Source organism: Eublepharis macularius, chromosome 3 (genome assembly GCF_028583425.1).
Source record: "Eublepharis macularius isolate TG4126 chromosome 3, MPM_Emac_v1.0, whole genome shotgun sequence".
NCBI lineage: Eukaryota > Metazoa > Chordata > Lepidosauria > Squamata > Eublepharidae > Eublepharis > Eublepharis macularius.
In genome coordinates, this window is record NC_072792.1 from 79,421,800 (window position 1) to 79,444,100 (window position 22,301).

Genomic DNA, 22,301 nt, shown 5'->3' on the forward strand with positions numbered 1-22,301 from the left:
TCTTGAATGGGCAACCCCTAAGGAAGTCTCTGTTGAGGAAGGCACTGGCAAACCAAGCCTGCTTCTCACTTGTCTCGAAAGCCCCTTGCTGGGGTCACTAAGTTGATTGCAACTTGATGGCATACACACGCACACATATAGGTTAAATCAAATGGATTCTAGATTCTTTCCAGTAAAAGAAATATATTCTTCTCAGAAGATTACAAAGCAAACTGTGTGTTCAGCCACATCTCTATATCCCAGCACTAATTTGTTGGCCGGTTGATTTTTGTGAAATAAGCCTCGCTGTCTAGGCCAAGTAGGGTTCCCAGGTGCCTGCTGGTGGTGGGCAAACTCCCAGGAGTTTGCCACTTTGCTTGCCAATACAGGAAAGCTGTCTCCTTGATGTAGCAAAGGTTGCAAACAACCAAACTGGTCCATGCAAAATCCAAAAGCAAGAAAAAACCTGTAGACTATCTTCTTTAGAACCAATCAAATTGGCACAAAGAGTTTGCAAGCTTTTGAGCTCACTCAACCAGAATTCAATTTTTTAAAGAAAAAAAATGAGTTTCAAGATACTGTTCCCCATTCAAGACAAAATATTTTTTCATGCCTCCCACATGTTCTTTCTTGCTTCCATACCTAAAACCCATTCAACAAAGTCATCATCTCTTACTTGATTTTTTTAAAAGAAAAGATTCTCTTCGTCATAGAAATGGGCAAGAAAGAAACTCAGAGATTCTTTAAAAATGCAAATGTGTCAACACTCATGCTTGCATTCAGATGTTACATTTTAAAATACACTGATTTACCTAGAGAAATCTTATCCGTTACTTGAAAATAACTGAATGTTTGATCATGTTAACGTAACATTAAGACACAAAAGCACGCACTTTAGTGAAGTCTTATCCCAGAGATGTGATGGCAGTTTATGTCAGGCGATTTCCAACAGCTGCCTAAGTGGCTTAAGTGCAACTAAATCTGTGTTGGTGTGTGATTGTTTTCAGTGGACACATGCAATGGGGCAATGTACTACAACCTATGCCTTTTAGAACTGGAGTCTGTAGCTTCAGTGGTATTTTTAAAATAAGTTCCATACGAAATAATGCATGGAAAAAAATATATTATGATGGAAGGGCTGAAACAGACAGGAAAGAAAGATGGCCTTTTTCTAAGAAGTCAGATATTTTATTCAGCTTGGGAATTAGCACTGTATATGGTAAAGGTAAAGGTGCAAGCACCTAGTCATTACTGACCTATTAGAGGGGGGGGGGGATGTCGCATCACGACGTTTTCTTGACAGACTTTTTGTTACGGGGTGGTTTGCCATTGCCTTCCCCAGTCATCTACACTTTACCCCCAGAAAACTGGGTACTCGTTTTACTGACCTCGGAAGGATGGTAGGCTAAGTTTACCTTTTTTAAAAAAAATTCTAAACAACAAAGGAGATATAGAAAAAAAAGGGAAAAACCAAAATACCTATTGTATTGGGGGAAGTTTGAGATACCCTTTACACAGATTATCTAGATAGAGCACGATCACTATACATCACTTGGATATTATGTTCAAACCCACAACAACCATTCTCAGAGATATTTGCACTCCCACTGTGTCTTGCTAATAAACCAAAAATATTATTATAAAGTAACTAACAATATGTACCACTATACCCCATCCACCTCCAAATCAACAACTCAGAACCCACCATGATCTCTACATTTCATTACTATACTACAATGCACTATACTATATTAACTGGCTTATAATAAACTATATTTCAATAACCTCTGTCTATCTGAGCTCCTATTCAAATTTACTTTATTTACATTATTTATTTCTCATCTTTATCTACAATATGCAAAGTAATTTTCCCATTTCTTTTCGAATTCTCTGATGGGTCTTTTATTTATATAATTTTGCCATTGCCACATATTCTGTCATTTTAACTTTCCAATTCTCTTTAGTTGGGAATTCTTTGTCTTTCTATTTACTTGCCATTACTACCCTTGCTGCTGTTAGCATATAGCTCAAAGATTCATATAATATTTTCTCAATATTATCTGGAATTATTCACAACAGCGTAGTCCCTGGTTTCATTGCAAAGTCAATTTTAAAGATCTTTTGAATGTCCACATGGATTTCTTTCCACATGTGATAAAAGGTACCTTCTACTTCTTTACACCTCCAACATAACCCACTGTAATTCTTATTCATTTTTGCTCTATCTTTTGGAGTTATATACCACCAATAAAGCATCTTTTACCAGTTTTCTCTTAATGTTTGGTTTACAGTAAATTTTATACCCTTTATGCATAATTTTTCCCACTTTTGGAATGTTATCACTTCTCTAAAATTCTGAATCCATTTTGACATACACATTTTAACCTGTTTCTGTGTCATATTGAAGTAGGAGTTCATAAATTTGCCCCAACATGTGGTCTTTCCGGCGAATGATTATCTTTTCAAAATCCGTTAATTCTCTTAATCAGCCTCTGTGATCTTTGACCGCTTCTTTTAGTCTAGGAATTGCCTGAAGAGATACCAACCATTGTATCTTCTTACCTTCTTCGTTAATTGATTGCCATGCTTTTAGTTTTCCTTGGGAGTTTATCGTATCTTTATAGGTTATGAAATCATTAGCTTTCCTTGTATGTTTATCACAGAAGGCATCTATTGGTGACATTACAGGTGATATCGGTGGGCTAATCCTTATTTTCACAGTTCCAAATTTTATGCAGACTATCTCTAATTACATGATTTGTATGTAGTGTTCTTGGCCTTGTCTTAAGCCAAAGGTAATTATGTAGCCCCTCTGTCAGATCTGCCATTTCTAGCTTTATTAACCTATCATTTGGATTTTGATCAAATCTGCAATCCAGACCAGGTTTGCAGCCTGATAGTATAACTTAATATTTGGTACACCTAGTCCTCCTCTTCTTTTTTCGTCTTGTAACACCTTGAATCTGATTCTTGGTTTTTTGCCATTCCAAATGAATTTATTTATTTGTCTTTGCCAATTTCCCAGTGTCTTTTCTTCTATATTAATTGGAATCATTTGAAATAAAAAAATAAATTTTGGTAAAATGCTCATTTTTATTGTGGAGATTCTTCCTAGTCATGATAATTTTAATTTAGACCATCTTTCAAAATCTCTTTGTATTCTCATCCAAAGTATTTCATAGTTGCCTTTGAACAGTGTGTCTTTTTGACCTGTCAAATTAATGCCCAAGCATTTCACTTGATTTGTTGCTATCTCACATCCTGTCATTTCATTTATTTTTTCCTCTTCTTTTTTCGTTAAGAATTTAGGAATTATCTTGTTTTTTTTCTTATTAACTTTAAATCCCGAAAAAGAACCAGCTTGAGCCAGCTACCTGAACCTGGCATCCACCAGGATTGAACTCAGGTCGTGAGCAGAGCTTGGACTGCAGTACTGCAGCTTACCACTCTGCACCACAGGACTCTTCTACTGTACATGGTATCTCATAGTTATGTATGTTTGGGGGAGATTCAATTTTTATCACATGAAGAAGTGCACCAGGATTTTACAGCTTAAAAGCTTTGTGGGAGGGGATACTGATAATAAACTTAAAAGGTTAGTTCCCTGGAACTAAGTGGGGAATTTTTCTCTGGTAGGGGAAGAAAACCTTGCTTAGCAGAAGAGAACCACTGGATCTGTTCTACTACTTGGTGTGTTTTCCAGTTATAAAGAGATAAAATACTAGTTCATTTATCCACTCTTAATCATCTGGATGCTTCTCTCAGGTGTCCAGTTGAGCCACAGTCTAATTACTATTGCCACTGCCAGCACTTTTATCATCAACTGGCTCCTGCTTTCTGTCCACAGAGAGCCTTGAGACCCCATTGTTTGAGATGCTTGGGATTGTGTTTCTCTCCCTGAGTATACTGCTTTTTCCTTGTAAACCATTTGCCTCCCAGGCACCAGTAGCCTCAGCATCTCCTTCGCTTTTATGTTTTTCTTCCTGTTTGCAGCCTTTATCAATGCCACTTAAAACACTGCCTGAATGCTGCTGCTAGGTTTTAATGTCTGCTCCTGCTCTGTCCTGCTTTCCATCCAAAACCTTGACCTTGCTTGTTAACACACATTCCCTGCTCTTCGGGTTTCACCTTTGCTTGCTGCTGGTCTATACATTTGTCCAGCCCCTTAGTCTACATTTGTAGCGATCCACACCAATTTCAGGTATCAGGTGTTCAGAAAGACCACTGAAATCCTAGAGAGATTATACCAGTCAGGACAGACACAGCTATAAAAATAGGGCACATAAAGCAGCTATGCATATTCCCTGGTATGTTACAGAACAAAACCATTAGTGCACAGGCTGAACAAGAGATGAGACACAGCTGGTGAGCAAGAAACTTGAGTTCAGCTACTACAGCTATTTTTCTCTACATTTCCAACAAACAGAATGAAAATTATGTAAAGGTTGAAATTCCCAATTGAGACAGAGTGCCAAATCTCCAGGGTGGCATTCACAGAGATATACATATATATTTTCACTCCTGAAATGTTGCTTCCATCTCTATATGATGAACATCAGCTCCCTAAATTAATGTCCCTGTGGCCACCATCCATTCACTTCCTGGAAGATATCACAGGCATGTGAATTCTATGAGTGGAGGGAGAAATGGAAAGCTTTTGAAAGACTTTCTAGTGTCTTCCTCTGGTACCTCCCCAATGTGAAAAGCACTGAGATGCCACCAGTTTGTCTTAGCACACAAGCTAATTTAAATGGCAAATTTGAGTGCCACAAGCCATCCTGAAGACTTGTAAGAGCCTGACTAGGCCTCAGGGCTTTGAATGTGAAGGATTACTTCTGTTCAGTGCAGTATTTCACATGGACCCGTGGTGCTTTCTTCTTCATTGGTTCTAACACAGTTAGCTAAAAAAAATGTAAAACATGTTATGGTGGCCACTGGTTTGACCTGCAGCTGCCAAAACCATTTTACAGACGAATTTGAACATTTAAAAATGTCAGAAGGGCTGTATCAACTGCAGCATTGGTGGCGGGGGGATTCCAAATGATTTTGTTTCCCTTCTGTGCCTATCCAAGTGCCGAAACAGGCTGCATTGGTACTTGGAAAAGAATGGAAGAGGGGGAAACAAGGTTATCTGATCCCCCTGTGGCATGGGTCCAATCAAGATCAGCCCCTCACAGCATTTTTCTTCCATAAATGGATTGGCAGCATGTATGCAAACCCATGACTGTTGTAACCGAGTTTGCTCCTTAAACAGCTAGTTTTATCCCAACAATTGAGAAGGAACAAAGAGTGACTTAACACTGCCTTCTCATTATTTTAAAGGTAAATGATATATTGGCATTCAGGATGGATCTCACAAATACCTAAATATCTTATTTTATCCAGTGAAACCCTCACAATGCCACTCTGGCTTCCCTACTTGACTGAGGTGAGGGGAAGGGGTGGTGTTTGCAGGCAACTGCTGGAGGGGAGGTGTGCAGCCTCAATACATGGAGACATCCAGTCTCAATACATGGAGACATGCGGCATTGAGGGGTAGGCAGACAAGGGCTATTTAAAGAGCTGACGTCTGCCTATGCCTCCTTTTTGATTTGAAACCCTCACAATAATCTGTTACGTGTTAAGTATGCATATGCTGCAGGTGTATGCAAATTTATTTTGTTTGACTGATTTCTCTAGAGAAGAAGAGTAATCCAATACTTTTATTAGATTGCTGTCTGAACATACAGGTAAACTTTGCTCTGATCTAGTGAATATCTGCAAGGCTAACATGTAAGCAACAAAAATTATTTATTTAAACCTATTATAGAATGTGAATAAGTACTTGCTCCTGGAATGTTACTGGGGAGTATACTTTTGTCTGCATAATGCACTATATGTGAAAGCAAGACATCCCTTGAGATGAAAAATAGCTAGGGACTAAAAATTTCCTTCATTATGTTCTACCACTATTTCTCTGATTACCTACACAGGTGTTCCATTCTTTGGCCTTCTGCTCTTTTCTTCATAAAAATCACTGGAAGAGGTTGTCCAGAGATTTAAAAGTAAGAGTTATCCATATGCTGCTGCTGCCATGCAGCTCTAATTCTCTTTGCAACATATAGAGCGGTCAATTGCTGAACATCTAGAATGGTTAATCGGCTGGCTAACACCCAGCAAACTGAAATTTAGTTCAAACAAGAATATACCTAATTTAGTTTTGAAAAGTCCACCTGTTCTGGACAGGGTTACAGGTTCTTACTTTGAGAATACTGCTAGTTTGGTGACTGCAGAGAGGTCCATAATGGTTCACCAATTGCTGCCCTTCCCTTAGAAAGCTGTCATGGTAATTGGTTTGAAAATACTTACTGGTTTGAAAATCTTCACATATAAATATAGTGTGCACAAGCTCCCAGTGCCGACGTGATGACATCTCTTCCACAGTGAAGTCACTGTGGTGGCTACAGGAATGTTCCCACACTTTGTGCCAGGTTGATTCTTTAAGCATCAACCCATTTGGGGCCAAAGTCAGCCCCAAGTAAAGCATGGGAGTATTCCCACAGCCAGCATAATGACATCACTCCTGGAAGTCATGTCTTTGTGCCCCACCAGCACACCCACTGCGGGCTTGCCTGGAAAGTATTTTGCCTCTGAGCCTGTTCTCTATGCCTTCCCCACCCCCCCAGCCAGATAAGTGTTGGCAGGGGCGAAGCTGGGGATCCCCTGCCCCCACCCAGAGACTGGTGGCCCTAGATGAAGAAAGAATGCAGCAGTCTACTATTTCATCCAGTTTCCCCACCATTAGGATAAGCGGGGGGGCAGAAACCGCCAGACAGTTATGACCGCAGTTTATGAATCACTGGCCTACAGGCTTCTGTGTGTGCATTGATAAATACATAATATATTCATTAAAATGTGTATTTATCATTTCATGGCTGAAGGAATTAAGAAAGTAAAAAAATACAGTTTCAGTGTAATATGCCAGTGAGTGGACAGATCAAATCTGCGGAAAAATTCAGAAGAATTTTCTGAACATCCCTAAAAATAATTAGAGGTTTCTTCTCTATCATCCTATGCCTCTCTTTTCATCATTATACTTCACTTTTTGAATACTGTTTTTATAAACAAAGAAAAGACATGTAGCTGATTTTAGCTGCTCATTGCCTCTTAAATACAGATATGAAACGCATGAAAAAGCTACAAAGCACCACATCAGTAGTAAATGACGTGTAAATGTAAGTGATGGATGAAAACCAGAATCTGTATTATTAAAAGACACACAAATCACCTGAATATTACAAAAAGAATGTGGCCCTTTCCCAGCACCTGCCTCGCGGCTCAAGCTGGGGGCCGAAATTTGCACCCTCCGGATGGAGGAGGAGACAGACAGTTTTCCAAGCCATCTGGACTTCAGGATGGGGGCGGAGACAACGGCCCTAGGTGGCGTCCCCACCCAGCAGCCTCAGTTCCTCGCAACGATCGGTGGGAGCGGAGGTGCTTTCAGCCCCTGCTCCACCAGTTGTAGAGAAGCACCCGGCGGACAAGCGGGAGCCGAGTGGAGCCTTGTGGATCTGCCCGGCATGCACACTGCTCTTTCGGCGGCGGCACTGTTTTGGCCGTGACGGCAGTGGAGAGTGGAGGCATCTTCTGCCCCTTTCAGGGCCAGCATCGATGTGGCTCAGAGGTGGCTGACTTGCGAAGCAATTTGTTTGCTGCTCAGGGTGACGGAGGCGGCCTCTTTTCGAGCGGTTTCTCTGCTGCTCAGTGCAGCGTTTTGCAAGCAGCTGCCTGTGGCGCAGTGCGGGGATTTGGGGCTTCAGCAGGCCGTGGGAGGTGGTAGATAGCTGGGGGGCTGTTTCAGGAGCAACTCCCCCTCCCCAGTGCATGCAGGGAGAAGCGTGGGCTTCCCCCCCCGTCCGTGGCTTCTTTGGCTTCAGCACCCCGTGGCTACATTTGAGGGGTATGGGCTACATTTGAGGAGGTGGCTACATTTGAGGGGTATGGGCGCTGTCATTTTGGGTGGCCTTCGTGACTTTCCTACTGCACAGCTTAGGCCATGCACCTTGCAGGCCCAGGTGCCATTTGGCTCGTGCCTCCATTTTGGTGACCCAGGCATCATTTTGTGTAGGGTGCCATTTTGTCTCACTTTCAGAGTCAGTCTCCTGGCCTGGTACCAATTTTGAGAGGGCCCTTGCCACTTTGCCCCCGCCCTTTTATAGTGCAGTCTTGTTGGGGGATATACTTCTTGGTTTCTATTCCTTTGTCCATCTGCTATTGGGATGGCTTCTAGGAAGGGGAAAGGCCCATCTAAGGGCAAACAGCTGGTGAAGAGGCAACCCCCCAAAAGAGCCCCGGCTGCAATTTTGTTGTCAGACGATGAGAGGGGTGATAGCTTCAGCATGGAAGTTTTGTGTAGACTAGCAAAAGGGGTCAGTGCACCAGGTGGGGATGTGGAGAAACATGCTAGGCCGACCAGGGTGGCAAAATAGGGTGCAAAATAGACGGCAGGTGGTGTTGTGTCCTTCAGCCGGCGTCTGCTCCCAGACGTCCTTGCCCTACGGTCATTCAGCCGCTTCCCTTTCACACGTGCTACCTTCACACTGTGCTTCCTCAGGGACACACAGTTTATCTGCCAGTTACCACCGTTATCTCATGCATTACAATTTCACAGGTGCTGCATCAATGTCGGCCGACTGCCATCTATTTTCCACTTTCTGCACTTTATTGACTGTTCATTGACTGTATACACTTGCAGATAAAAGTGGTTGGTTACTGTATCTGTCAGAGGCTGTATGAATATTATATACTTATTTATGAATTATATATTTATGAATTTATACTACCAGATGTGATTTATGCATTGCATGCACTTTGAAATTGAATAATTTTTGGTTGATTGGTTAATTTTGTAGAGGGGACTCTATTTTTCTTTGCTGACTGTACATCCCCTAGATTTTGTCTTTTCACTTTGTCTGATATCACCAGCTAAACCAAACTCCGGTGATAGGTCCAATAGTGGCCACCTGATACATTACCCCCAGGCTGCATCATTGACCCGCTTCCTGGTGGGGCAGCAGGTTCAACCCCGGCTGCTGTGCTGGGACTTTACATCCAAGGGAGTTTGTAACTATCAGTCATGTAAGTATAAGCACGAGTGCCCCTCATGTTCAGAGCCCCATCCCTATGCAGCCTGCCCCAGATCTAAATCTGGTGGTGGGGGGACAAAACGTCTGGTGAGGGAGGGGCCCAGCAGCTTGCTGGTAAAGGGATCCAGCCCAGTAAGGCTGAGAGTTCTTGAGGACTTGTTAAAAGTTTATCCCAAATGTGAGGATGCGTTGTATTTGTTGAACCATTTTAAGTTTGGGTTCAGGATACCATTTCAAGGAGTTCGAGCCCCCTTCATGTCTGACAACTTACGTTCTGTTGTTGGCATGGAAGGGGTGCTTAGGGATAAGATTCTGAAAGAATGTGTGGCAGGTAGGGTACTGGGCCCGTTTACTGAGCCCCTCCCCCTGTCCAGCACTTGGTAGTTTCTCCTCTTGGGGTAGTCCCTAAGAAAGCAGCTGGTGAATATTGTTTGGTTCACCACCTGTCTTTCCCAAAAGGGGCATCTGTGAATGATTTCATTCCTGACTACCTCTGTTCTGTGTGCTATATGTCCTTTGACCAGGCAGTCAAAGTTGTGCGCAGATGTGGGATCGGGGCAGAGATGGCTAAATGTGACATTAAGTCTACATTTTGCCTTCTTCTTGTTCACCCAGAGGATTTTGAGCTCTTGGGTTTTGCCTTTGAGATCAATTACTATATGGACAGAGCCCTTCCCATGGGATGTTGATATCTTCTGCTGAGTTTGAGCACTTTAGTTCATTTCTTGAGTGGGAATTGTGTTGGCGGCTTAAATGTCGCGATACGGCACATTACCTGGATGATTTTTTTGTTCGTGGGGCAAGCGGGCACTGCTCAGTGCACCAGGCTGTTAGCTGGTTAAGTGTCTCTTGCGGGGGATCTTGGCATCCCCTTGGCGCATGAGAAAACTGAAGGTCCTACTCAAGTTTTGACATTTTGGGGCACTGAGCTTGATACTGTGCATCAGACTTTTCGTCTTCTGGCAGAGAACGTTGATAGCCTCAGCGAGCGCCTCGCTGAGTTTAAAGGTAAGGGGAAGGCCTCCCTGTTGGAACTTCAGCAGCTTTTTGGACATTTGAACTTCGTATGCAAGGCGGTGGCCCCCAGCAGACCATTTTGGACGCTATATTGTCACTTTGGTCCCCCCACCATTGGCTGCGCATTGACAGGCATGTGGGTAGACACTGAGGTCTGGCATGAATTCCTGCGATCATTTAATGGGGTGACCTTCTGGAGGGAGGACTTGCTGACGGGTGCCGAGTTGCAGGGGTTTTCTGACACCTCAGGGTCCGTGGGCTTTGGTGTTTACTTCAGGGGGCACTGGTGTGCTGACCAGTGGCCTACAGAGTGGTTGGTTAGTGGTTTGGCAAGGGATCTCACATTCTTGTTTCCCATCCTCGTAGCTGTTTGGATCTAGGGGACAGAACTGGCCAACCATGTGGTGCACTTTTGGTGCGACAACATGGCAGTTGTTCAAGTGGTTAATTCCCTCACTTCCAAGTCTGCCAAAATTTGTCCTGTCTGGATGCAGGAGGAGAAAGACAATTTTCCCGGCCATCCAGGCTTCAGGCTGGGGGCAGAGACAACAGCCCTAGGTGGCATCTCCGCCCAGCAGCCTCAGTTCCTTGGGACAATCGGCCCACCCACCTCGCCCTGTTTCAGTGCAGGATTAGCTGGCTGCTGTTCCAGAGGCAGGTAGGAATTTTTCCCATTCCCCGAATTGGCCAGGTGGGGTTGGGTTTTTCGCCTACCTTGTGCTGAAGCAGGGGTTTGAGGCATTTGTTGGGTGGTGCCTAGTAGGTTTCAATGGCAGGAGAAAGTTGGGAATAGGGAGTGGGCCGGTGATCACCCCTTTGGCATTTCCCCTTAGGTGCGGAAAAGGGGTCTGTCAGGAAGGATGGTATGCTTCATGGCTGCCACCACCAGACCGCCTCCAGGGAACCCCAGGTGCAAGTCCTTTCCTCATGCTGTACGGCTGAAGCTTTAGGAGCTTGATGGGGTGGGGGGAACCTTTTGCCTGGCTGGCCAGGTCCAGGCCATTCTATGAATGGCTCGAGCCTGCAGCAGTGGGGCTCGCCCAGGCAGGTCAAGCTGGAAGTCCTGGAGTGACCCCGTGGCTTGACCTGTACCGCCAGTTTGCCTTTGCCGCAGTTGAGTGTTGATGTTATATTTAATAAAGCGGCCCATAGTTCCAGCTACTGTTTGTGTCTCTTCTGACTGGGGGGGGGGGCAAAAGGGTTATTGTTATAGTTCAGGGTGTTAAATGGATCACTTTGCATAATAGGGAATTATCCTCCTTTCTTTTCTTGGATACATAACTACACATTATTCTCTTTCTCTCAGTCCTCCAATAGATTGAGTTTCATCAGATGAGCAAATGGTTGTTTAAAACTGACATACCAAGTAAGGTGTGCAAGGACACATTTCTGTTGGCTTAAACACCATGTAGTTCATAGCATGGTTCAAGTAGCCTAGGAGGAAATAATTCTATTGACGTATTTGTCCTTTTACATCTGAAGTGGCTGAATGATATGGAAGGTAAAGAGTAATTGAATGATACAGAAACATACTCAATTACTGGTGTTCTGAAAACAAAACAGGCAACACTTGTTGGATCAATTTTCATAATCTTTAAAAAGATGACTTGAAAGATAAGGAATGTGCCATGGGCATGCACTGCATTCTCTACCTATGTACAAGGGCATCACTTTGAACTTATTGTGATTCCTGGGGTCTCCTGATTTACCTTGAGCAGGTTCTTTGGGAGAGGCAGCATCAAAATTTTCTAAATAAATGAATACATTCTTCACCTCCAGAACCCAGCTTGGTTGCTACATTATTAGAAGTGCATTATGTCAATACAGGTATGGAACAGTTGTTTTTTGATTGCTGGGAATAAAGCATTTCCTCAGAGATCTTAAATGTTTACATACCTACCATGTACCTGTCTCTACTTGACACACGTCCTTAGTCTTCTCAAAGCTAATGGTCACTTTGAATCCTTTAATCCTGCAATTTAAGTCTTCACTTGCTCAACAGTGTGCAAGTGAGCATGATATTTGGGGAAGATATTTCTTTAGCCACATCAGGGAAAACATTGTTTGAAGGTCAATATTAATCATATTTTGCGTGATTTAGATGTCTTAGTGACACCATAAAGATTAATAACTTTGAATTCAGTATGATTTTTCATGACACAGAGTTTACCTCGTCATAAAAATCAGGAAGAAAGAAACTCAGCTATCTAACTTTTACAGAAAATTACAGAAAGGGGGGTGGGGCGTAAAGAAGGAAATGTTGAGCAGAGAGAGGCCCTAATATAATAAATCAGGTGAAATGCTCTTTGTGAAGGTACTTGGACTGCTTGTATAGTTTTAGGTGGGTAGCTGTTTGGTCTGTAGTAGATCAGCAGGATTTGAGTCCAGTGGCACTTTAGAAATCAACAAGAGAGCAAGCTTTGAGAGTCAGAGCTGCCTTCTTCAGAAACGAGTAGGAATGGAGATCCCTGAGCCTTTAGATCCCAGCCAAAAAGTGGGTGCTGTGTTACAACGAAGGGCATCAGAGTGTAAATGTACAATGCAGCTCGATTAGATGGGAGGAGTGTAGCTAAGAAAGAGACTTAGGATTCTTATCTCACTACAGATGCTGATTTCTTCTCTAATCAAGCTGCATTTTACCAATGTATCTTTACATCCTGATGTCTTCCTACTTATATCTTTGACTCTTGAAAGCTTTGACTCTTGAAAGCTTACACTCTGAAAATCTTGATAGTCTCTAAAAGGTGCCACTGGACTCAAATCCTGCTGTTGAACTGCTTGGGTAGTTTAATGGATGATGGAAAAGGTCAGAGGTTCTGACCTCTCCCACATGCAGTAAAGATAAACTAAAGTGCAATCAAGTAGGGGAAATAAACTGATTAAGGAAGAAGCAGTTTGAAGCATGACAATATTGACACGCCTTAGTAAAGGATTATAGTACGATACATCTATGAAAGTTATTAAAGAATGGTCTATCAAAACCCAGAAATGGAGGAAGGAACATGTGAGGTTACGGCACATGGCTTGGTGGAAATAAAACATTCAACGTAACTTTTTAAAAAATTAGTGCTGATCCAAAAGTCAGACATAAATTAAGCCTCTATAACTGCAATGCTATTCTGTAGCATAATGGCTGAGTGGCTAGACTGTGACTCAACACTCTACTAGCTTGGTTCCAATGACTGCCATGGGCTCAGCAGGTGGCCTTGGGTGAGCCACTCTTCTCAGCCCCAGCCCCCCGATGCTGAATTGTGGGGATAACAACAACACTGACTTTATTTATCACTCTGAGTGTGGCACTAATCTGTCCAGAAGAGCAGCATATAAGCATACTGTTGTTGTTGTTATATGCCTCACCTTATGATGGTTTGGTGAACTTCTATAATTTTTCTCTTGCCCTTTAACCAGATTAGTGGGAGAAGTGAAACCTATTTCTTTGTCTGATTCTGCTAAGTTTTCATATTATCTCCATCCTGATCCTATGGAAAGACAATGGTGACTAGACAGCACAACCCCTCAGCTGTTTTGTACTTCCCTTCTTTCATAGACCAGGGAATTAAGAAGTTCTGTCTGGGTGCTTTTCTCCTCCAATGACAACCTCTCACCCCTACCACTGGTCATTCTAGAGCAGTCCTTTTACTTGGTATACTATTACTTGGATCTCCAAAAGCTACTTCTTTCCTCACAATTTGTTTGTTCTGACATTCTACCCTACCTGTACCGTGTTTCCTCATGGCCCAAACTGGTCCCCCTATAGACTATTAAACTAACTAAAATGGGATTTGAAAAACCCCACAAACATAATATCCTCAAATCTTCTCTGCAGTAATTTCTCTGAAATGCAAAGTTAGCAAAGTTGGTATTATCAAACATGAGTTAGTCAGTTTACAAAGCCATTTCAGGCTTGGGTATGCCCCCAACAGAGGTGGAAAGTTATGCCATGAAAAATAATGGCATAGCCCATAGGAGCTTATTGAATGGGAGAAGTCACTCACCCTCCCCTGCACCTGGCCCCACCCAAGTGGCCTGGAGGAGCAAAGGATGCCAACTACTGCACAGAACAATCCACTTGTGCCCCTGTGGTGGCTGAGATCCCTTCCCCGTGCCCAATCAGCTCCCTATATAACCCGTGGCCAGCGCACCCATGACCCCAGATAAATAGGGAGGTGTCCGGAGGCTCTGATTGAGAGTCCCCACCTGTAGGTACTTAGAGTGCACAGGGTGGCAGGGCAAGAGTGTGCTGGGGAAACTTTATGAAAAAATGCACTCAGTCAGGGAAGGAGAGCTAAGTCCAGAATCTGTGACTAACACCACCTGAGTTCTTTTGCTGGTTTCATGGCTCTCAAGTCCCAACTCAGGGAGGGGTGAGTACACACTGACAGTTAAGAAAGAGCTAAGGAGGTGGCCACCCTGGCTCACTCAATCACACTAGCCTCCACCCTCCCCTCACCTGCACCCTCACAAATGACAGCCTCTGTGGGCAATGCTCATTGGTGGCGAGGGCACGATCCCTGCCTTTGAGCCAGCATGGCCCATGCCTGCCATGGAGTCTGTCGCCTAGGTACACAGCTGTTTTTGGGGGGGGGGGCTTCCAGCAGCCCATTTGGGGGCTCTGTTCAGATTTCCTCAGCCAAATTCCCCTCCCAGCAGAGGAGAGAGTGAGGCTGCGGGTCAGGGTGACTGGTGCTTGCTCTTGTAACTTTCCCATGATGGCAGCTGCACAATCCTTTGACTGTCTCCTTCACACGATGAGAGCTCCAAACAGCTACACAGCAGTGGAACGTCCTGATGCAGACAAGGAGCACTTTCTTGCTGGAGGGGCATCCAACACCTGCTTGCCGGCAGGACCTGTGATGATGGAGGTGCTGCCACTGCCCCTGGCAAGGGACACAACCACAGGACATAGCAGACTTCACTATGGCTTGTGTGAGGTCCTGCCCCTCGCTATACATGTGATTGTCTCCTTTCCAAGTGGGTGGCGGAAGACCGGGGAGCATGGCCATACCAGCCCACAGAGATCTGTCTCAGCCACCATATGATCTCAGCCCATGGAGCCATCCCCCAGGCAGCCCGTGACTCAACCGCATTCCAACGAAGGCAGCATGAGGGATGTCTCTCCTGGCTCTGACTTCTGAACTACCAGGCACAACTCCCTACCCAGACAAGGACAGTTGGACACACTCCCATACATCCAGAGTGCCTGCTTCTAGATATGCTCTTCCTATTTGGCTATTCAATAAAGTCTGTGTTGAACAACAACTCCCATCCTGTCTGTTTGCTTGCCTGTGCATGACAGTAGCACCCCCTCTACTACCCCATCAGTATGCCCTTTCACACATTCCAGCGAAAGGTCTCTGGCCCTGGGCCAGCATGGATGGGGTGGCCCTAAGAGGCTCCAGATGCTTCCAAGCCCTTGTGTGGCTCCGCTGCCAAGAGGAGAAGGTGTCCAGTGGCACCTTGGAGGCTCAAACCCTGTCCAGATTCCCTCCCCTCTGGCCCCCTCGATTTCACTTCAGGCAGTGGAGTGGGCCTTGGAGTGTTGCCTGTGTGTGTCTGGAGAGGGGGTGCCACAGAGGACTCTCACTCTCTGTAAGTGCTGCTGGAGTTTGATAAGCCAAGCAGAGGATTGCTGCATGTGGGGAGTGAGGTTGCTGCCAGGAAGGGTGTGTGTGGAGCAGCATTCTGGTTTCTCTGGGGCTCCCCAGACCATTCTCTCTTTTGCAGTTTGTGGAGGCAGAAATGGACTTCGAGAATCTGGCACTGGAGATGAGATGCTGACCCCCAAGCAGTTTCTGTGGTCCGCAGGCTGTTATTCCACTGAAGGGGTCATCATCCCGGCTCAGAAGCATGCTCTTGAGGTCTAATCCATGTTCTTCCCCTCTTCGCAACATCTGTTTGATGCAATGATGTATTTTAAAGGAGCCACCACTGGTCAATAGGCAATTGTTGCTCCCATCACATCCAATGGGCCTTCCAGCCTCTCCCATGGTTTTCAATAGGCATTCCCGTAATTTGTTTCAGAACTCGCCCCTTGTCCACATCTAAGGAGCTGTCTCTCTGGGACTTGGGGGGCTGCTCCTGAGTGCCGAGGACTCTGGGCACAACCTTTACTGGGTCCCGCCACCTTTCTGGTCTTGCTGTTCAAGGAGAGGGTGCATGTTTCTCAGGGCAGCAGGATTTGCAGGCGAGCAGTGCTTCAACTAACAGCCTGGCTCTTGTCAGAAATGGGGGTAGGGCAAACAGGTGGGAGGGTGCCCTGTTTACCCTTTAATGTTCTCCCCTAATGGGGCATGGCTCCTCTCAAGGCAGGTGCCTCTGTTGGGGTGTGGAAAGCTTGATCGCAGGGATCTCCCTGCTCTGTTCACCTGTTTTCTGCAGGGCAAGGGAGTAGCACTGACAGCTGGCGATAGCAAATGCAGCCCCATCTGTGGACTGGCTACACCTTTCCCTACCATTCATGGCACTGTCAACTCCAGCTGTCCTTCGATTGGTGGATTTTGCCAATGTTGCCTGGGCAACTATGGAGCATTCTTTCCCAGCTGTGCCTTGTCATGCTCAGCCCACTGGTGTGATACTCCTGTGAAAGTCCTTAGGGAGTGAACAAGTGGCATCACAGTTACATCAGAAGCTGGCACTGAGATGGGACCCAGGACTGGGCTGTAAGTGTGCTACATATGCAAAATATTGAAAAACCATAACTATGTCCTGAATCAGTTGCCTTATGTCAAGGAGAGCTGAATCTCCAAAGTATAATTATTGTGAGTAAATCTGTCTTGAAGACAAATAAGATTTATGGAACACAAACTTACTTTCAGAAATTAAATCTTGAAGAGCAAATATCATCTTTAGTCCTCATCTATCCTTCACTATATTTTTAAATAAAAATCAAAATGTTGTCCAGTTTATCAAAACAAATTGATGTGGGCAACAACATTCATATCTAAATTGTACATTTCAGCTGTAAGCGAAAAATATTTGTTGCTCTAAAGGAATTTGCAATAGAAATAGTGCATATCAAAACATGGTAAAGAGAAGGCAACCTTAGCAGAATATGGAAAAGCATAAACATATTAAGACACCATACAAAACAAACAGAGAAACAGGTGGATTTGCTGTAACTCAAGGTGCTCTAATCAGCCCAGATGGTATTATAGAGGGTGTTGTTAACCTCAATAACTATGTGAAAACAATGCACTGCTTCAGCAGCATTAACAGGACTTTCATCTTGCTTTCTAGCAATCAGGAATTAATATTAACAACTTAGCTTTGTTTTCTTTTCAAAAAAATTATTATGAACATATTTGGCCCTGCTAGTGAACTGAAACAATATATAATAAGCTTGAATTACAAAAGATTGAACACTGAATAACTGAAATCAAAAGCATTAACTGAAAGTTCACATTAAGACTTTGTTGTCTTTATATTTTACAATCCCTATTAAAACTTGCCCTGTACCTCTTAATTGCACTTACACACCTGTCATTTTCCTTCAACATTATTTTTTTATTTATAAACAAATAATTCTAAAATTCATGTGAGTTAATAGGAAGAATTCTCTTACCTAAAGACTGGTAGAGCTCAGTCATTTTAGGATGATCCCAGCAGGTGGTTTGCGTCTCATGACTATAAGACCAAAACAAAACAAAAACAAAAAAATCCCTTAAATGTTACAATTATGCCAGTCACAATACCTTTGGCTATATTGGCTTCCTTTTTAAATAAATTGAAAAGTTAAATAGCTAATAAGATTATAACATAAAAATAAGATGATCAAATAGCAATGTGCTCTATTTCTAGCTAACTGAATGGTAGACTCCAAAGACCAGGGTTTTTATGCAGAGATAGAAATGGAAAAACACCTCTGCTAGTCTCTTGCCTTGAAAACCTCAGTAGGGGTCGCCATGCCAGCTATGCCTTGATGGCACTCCCCACCACCACCATTACTAGGGAAAGAATCATGTGTCAATCTTAATTCAGATTTCAGACTACACAGAAACTGACATTGCAGATAACCTTAATATGAGGCAAGGTGTCTTAACTGGCAGATTCTGTGAGCTAGTAAATTTGCTAAGTAATGCTGGGGAGGAACTGTATAGGGGCCGTATTTACATTATTGTTTGGCTTATTTGGCTTATTTGTTTGGCTTATTTATATGATGCCTTTCTGGTGGCTAACAATTAAAACAGGATAAAACAGACATCTCCATATTATACAAATACTCAAAATTACACAAGTCATTAACAAGGGTGAAAAATGCATTTGAAGTTCATCTGGAATACATTTGAAAAATATCCTCAAGTTTGTTCCTGAATACCTGTAGAGGTAGCACCAATCTTTCATTGAGACAGAAGGGGTTCTGCAGTTAGGTGGGCTTTCTCCAGAAATGTGTACAGCTACTGAACCAGCTGAGCTGGTAAAAGGCATGTCTTGCAACCTAAGATACCTGCTTATCAAACAACAGTGATGCAGCAGAAAGCACCCTCAGAAATTAAGGATGTACCAAATTAAACTCCTGAGCAGAAGATATATATAGAAATCACTGTTTTGAATAATTACCTTGATTCTCCAGAATGGTAACACACATCCAAAATACCTGGAAATAACGAAAACACCTCCCAGAAAAAAAAATGGTTTTTTTCAGGTTCTGATGCATAACCGTCATGCAGCATGAGCACTTTTTTTTTAAACTACATTGGTTTCCTGGACATGGCATCTCTCCCTTTCAATCAACAAGGGTGGAGTGAAGAGCACTCCCAGCCAATCTACTGATCTCATGTACAACGACATCTCTCTCTCTTTCAATCAGATCCTTGCAGGGGAGGAGAACAGAGCACTCCATGTCAAATCCAAACTGCAAAGAGCTGCCATTCTCCTTTCCTCCTCCTTTGTGGATTGGAGAGAGAGTTTCCTTTCCCTCACAAAACAAAAAGCCACAGAATTTAAAACTTGTCCAATTTGCTTAAAATGTGGGGGGGTTCTTTTGAAGGACAGGCAGAAGACACTCTGCAGCAATTTTGGTGACATTTGGTAGAAAAACAACTCCAGCACCCCCGCCCCCCTCGCCCAAGTCTTCCGTAGGGAATAATAGTCGTGCAATTACAATGGCTGGAGGGCTTGTTCAATGGCTCATTGAATTTGTCCAATTTGCTTGAAACTTGGAGGTTTTTGGAAGGAAAGACAAAAGACACTCTGTGGCAATTTTGGTGACATTTGGTTGAAAAATGACTCCACCCACCTACCACGAAAAGTTCCCCATAGGGAATAACAGATATGCAATTATACTGGCTGGGGGGAGGGGGCTTCTTCAGTGGCCCTTTGCATTTAAACCCTTTGTCCAATTTTCTTGAAACTTGGAGGTTGTTTGAAAACAAGCAGAAGACACTCTGCTGTAATTTTGGTGATATTTGGTTGAAAAGCATTGACTCCACCCCCACCCAAGTTCTGGCACTGAAAAAAAAACTTACAGTTCATATACATTTCTCAAGTGCTGGATCATGCCCTAATAGAATGCAACTAAGATCTCAGTGAGTTGCTATCATTTGGCAGACAGAATAATTTCCAAATTTATGTACCTAGATAAATATTATGTAGGAACTGATAACACGTTATTCTGATTCCCTGACAAGCTGTACAATTAAGGCCTAAATTATGCTCTATCCTATACCAAGTAATCCCTCCCAGCAAATTGCCAGTTCTAACTCTGTCTGAAAAAGAAAACCTCTTTCTGTCAAAAAGGTGTCATGGGGTTGAGGAAACCATGACATATTTCTTTAACAAAAAGAACTACGTACCAATTGTAAAAACTATTAATAAATCATATCCAATATGAGAGCAGAGAATGGACTGAAGAACCAGAAGCATTTCCATTATTCCTGTGTGTGAAATGTAAGAAATCCTGAGCATTATTTCCACAGAATTTATAGAAGACTGAGAGTGACTGGGAAGAGCAGGAGCAGATTTTGCTGGCATTTTATATTCAGAACACAGGAAGACTGCAGCTATTGCACTTCTCTAACTAAAAAGTGTCTCCTCTTTTGGAACATTTTCAGCTTAGAAAGTTATCAACAATTCCACACACAAATGCAGCTCAAGGAAAGGTTAGACTCCACCGAGACTTCTCTTCATAAGCCTCTTTTCCATTTTCTAAGGCCATTTGATTGTTAGCTTTGGGCCTGTTTGAGTGGGGGAGGCTGTGCATGTGTGTGTACACACCATATGAAGGGAAATGCCAGCTCAACAACTCTAAGCATTCTCAGCCACACTTGAGAACACAGTAACACCTTTAATAGATCTGCACCATTTTTTAACTTCAGTGAGCAAACCATTCTAAAACTTACAGGTTTGTTTCAAAGCAGCTTAAAAAAATTCTGACATTCAACCTCCACAGTATTAAAAAATGGTGGGGAAAAGCAAGTGCTTTACTAAAACAACTGCAGTGGATCATTTCCACTACATTTGTCCTCAGAGTTCTCAATAGTAGCACTGTGGCAAGATCTCAAAGGGAACCTATTCATACTATACAGCCATTAAGGAATTGTACTTCATGTATAAAGCACATGATTCAATTCATAGTCTGAACAACTTCAAGATATTATTAGTGAATTCCAAGTACAGAAAGACACAAACTAAATTTTGTCTGAGGCATAACTTTATGCACAACATACGTTTTTATGTTTTCACAAGTTAATTTTTATTCATTACAGTATCTTTTTGCTAACCTGGTAATATTTTGAATCATAATTAAAGCTTCATTAGTTTGCCGGCAGAAAGTGGGGCAGAAAACCCAGTTTGTACAAGAACAGTCAGGCTGTTTCAACCCCAAAGAATCCTTTGTGCAAAGATTATGGTACACATGCTTAGTTTGGTCAGGGATCCACACAGAGGTAGGAGCTGCTAGGCTTCAAGTGAACTAAATTACTTCCAAAACACTGAGTTCTAACATACTTTCCTCCCTATTCATTTCTCAAGCTCAGCCAGGAAACTGAATGGACTACAATGCACGAGAAAGAAAATTGTTCTCCTTGTTTGCACATTGTAGCCTCCACTGTGCTTTCAGCTTCTGGTTGAAATTGAAAGGGTAGACTGAAGACTGCTTTTCTCACTGGAGCATGAAGTGAGTGCTTTCTTTCATACTTTAAATACATACAGAGTGTAGGTGATGCACTTGCTGGTAAGTAGGTGGAATCCTTTTTATACACATGTTCACCTTGGAGCCAACCTGAGACTGATGATGTGTGAGAATATGGTCAGGAGTTTTCTTTGTTGAGCTACTTTGGTGGCACCTTGCAGGGATAGATTTCTGGTGTAGCTGCTTCCTGAGAAACGTTCCACCTACATAAGTGATTCAACAGCACCAAGAAATGAAAGTTTTAAAACTGACTTTATTTTTATATGTATCAAATGATTTCACCCATCCTAAACTATGTAGAGGACCCCAACACTTGAATGCAATGCTGGAAGAACCTCTCTCTAAAACTATCATGCTAACCTTATCGTGGTCAATAAACAGTGGCAGTTGGTATAGTACTTATTTATTTGTTTGTTTTATCACATTTCTAGACTGCCCTTCCCGTCAGATGGGCTCAGGGCGGTTTAACATAAAAATAATAAAGAGGAACTTTCAGCACTACAGTAGATCAGATTTTCTGGACAAGGATTTTAGTGCGGACTATTTATAAACACAACTTGCTCAGAAAAGAGATTATACAAATAACTTCCCAATTTCTTTTTGAAAAGTGTTTCACCAGTTTTTATTTTCTTTCTTCCACATCCTTTATTGCATGAAGACACCAACAGAGGAAATGGTAGGAAAAAAAACCAGACTACAGTATTAGTAGAGGCTTCTTTTATATACACAAATATTTAATCCTAGCATACTTCTAAAATTGTGCTCTGAATGTAATCTCTTCCAAATATAAATGTCTGATATCTGTATTTAACATTTATATATTTTGTCTTAGAAGATTCTGCCATGTTTATTCATTAATTAACTTTAGAGACAAAAACTGGAGCATACGTGTGCACACCACTCTTCAATTTATTATATTCTTAATTTGCCACAAGATTAGAGCAAATTCCATCCCCTCCCACTGCCATTTGAAAAATGCAGTATGAACTAGATACATATGTGCAAAGAATAACAAATGCTGTCAGGTAGCAACAGGGAATCAGCAATACCTA

General features: G+C 42.8%; 1 protein-coding gene across 4 annotated transcripts in view; it reads right to left on the minus strand.

The window, feature by feature from the left end:
* Positions 1-22,301, minus strand: part of DMD (dystrophin) — a 2,144,806-nt gene that overhangs the window by 124,491 nt on the left and 1,998,014 nt on the right. For all 4 annotated transcript variants that reach the window (XM_054973282.1, XM_054973283.1, XM_054973285.1 and 1 more), the window contains one exon: positions 17,683-17,744. In XM_054973282.1, the coding sequence (XP_054829257.1) occupies positions 17,683-17,744 (62 nt within the window). The remainder of the gene's footprint in view (positions 1-17,682; positions 17,745-22,301) is intronic.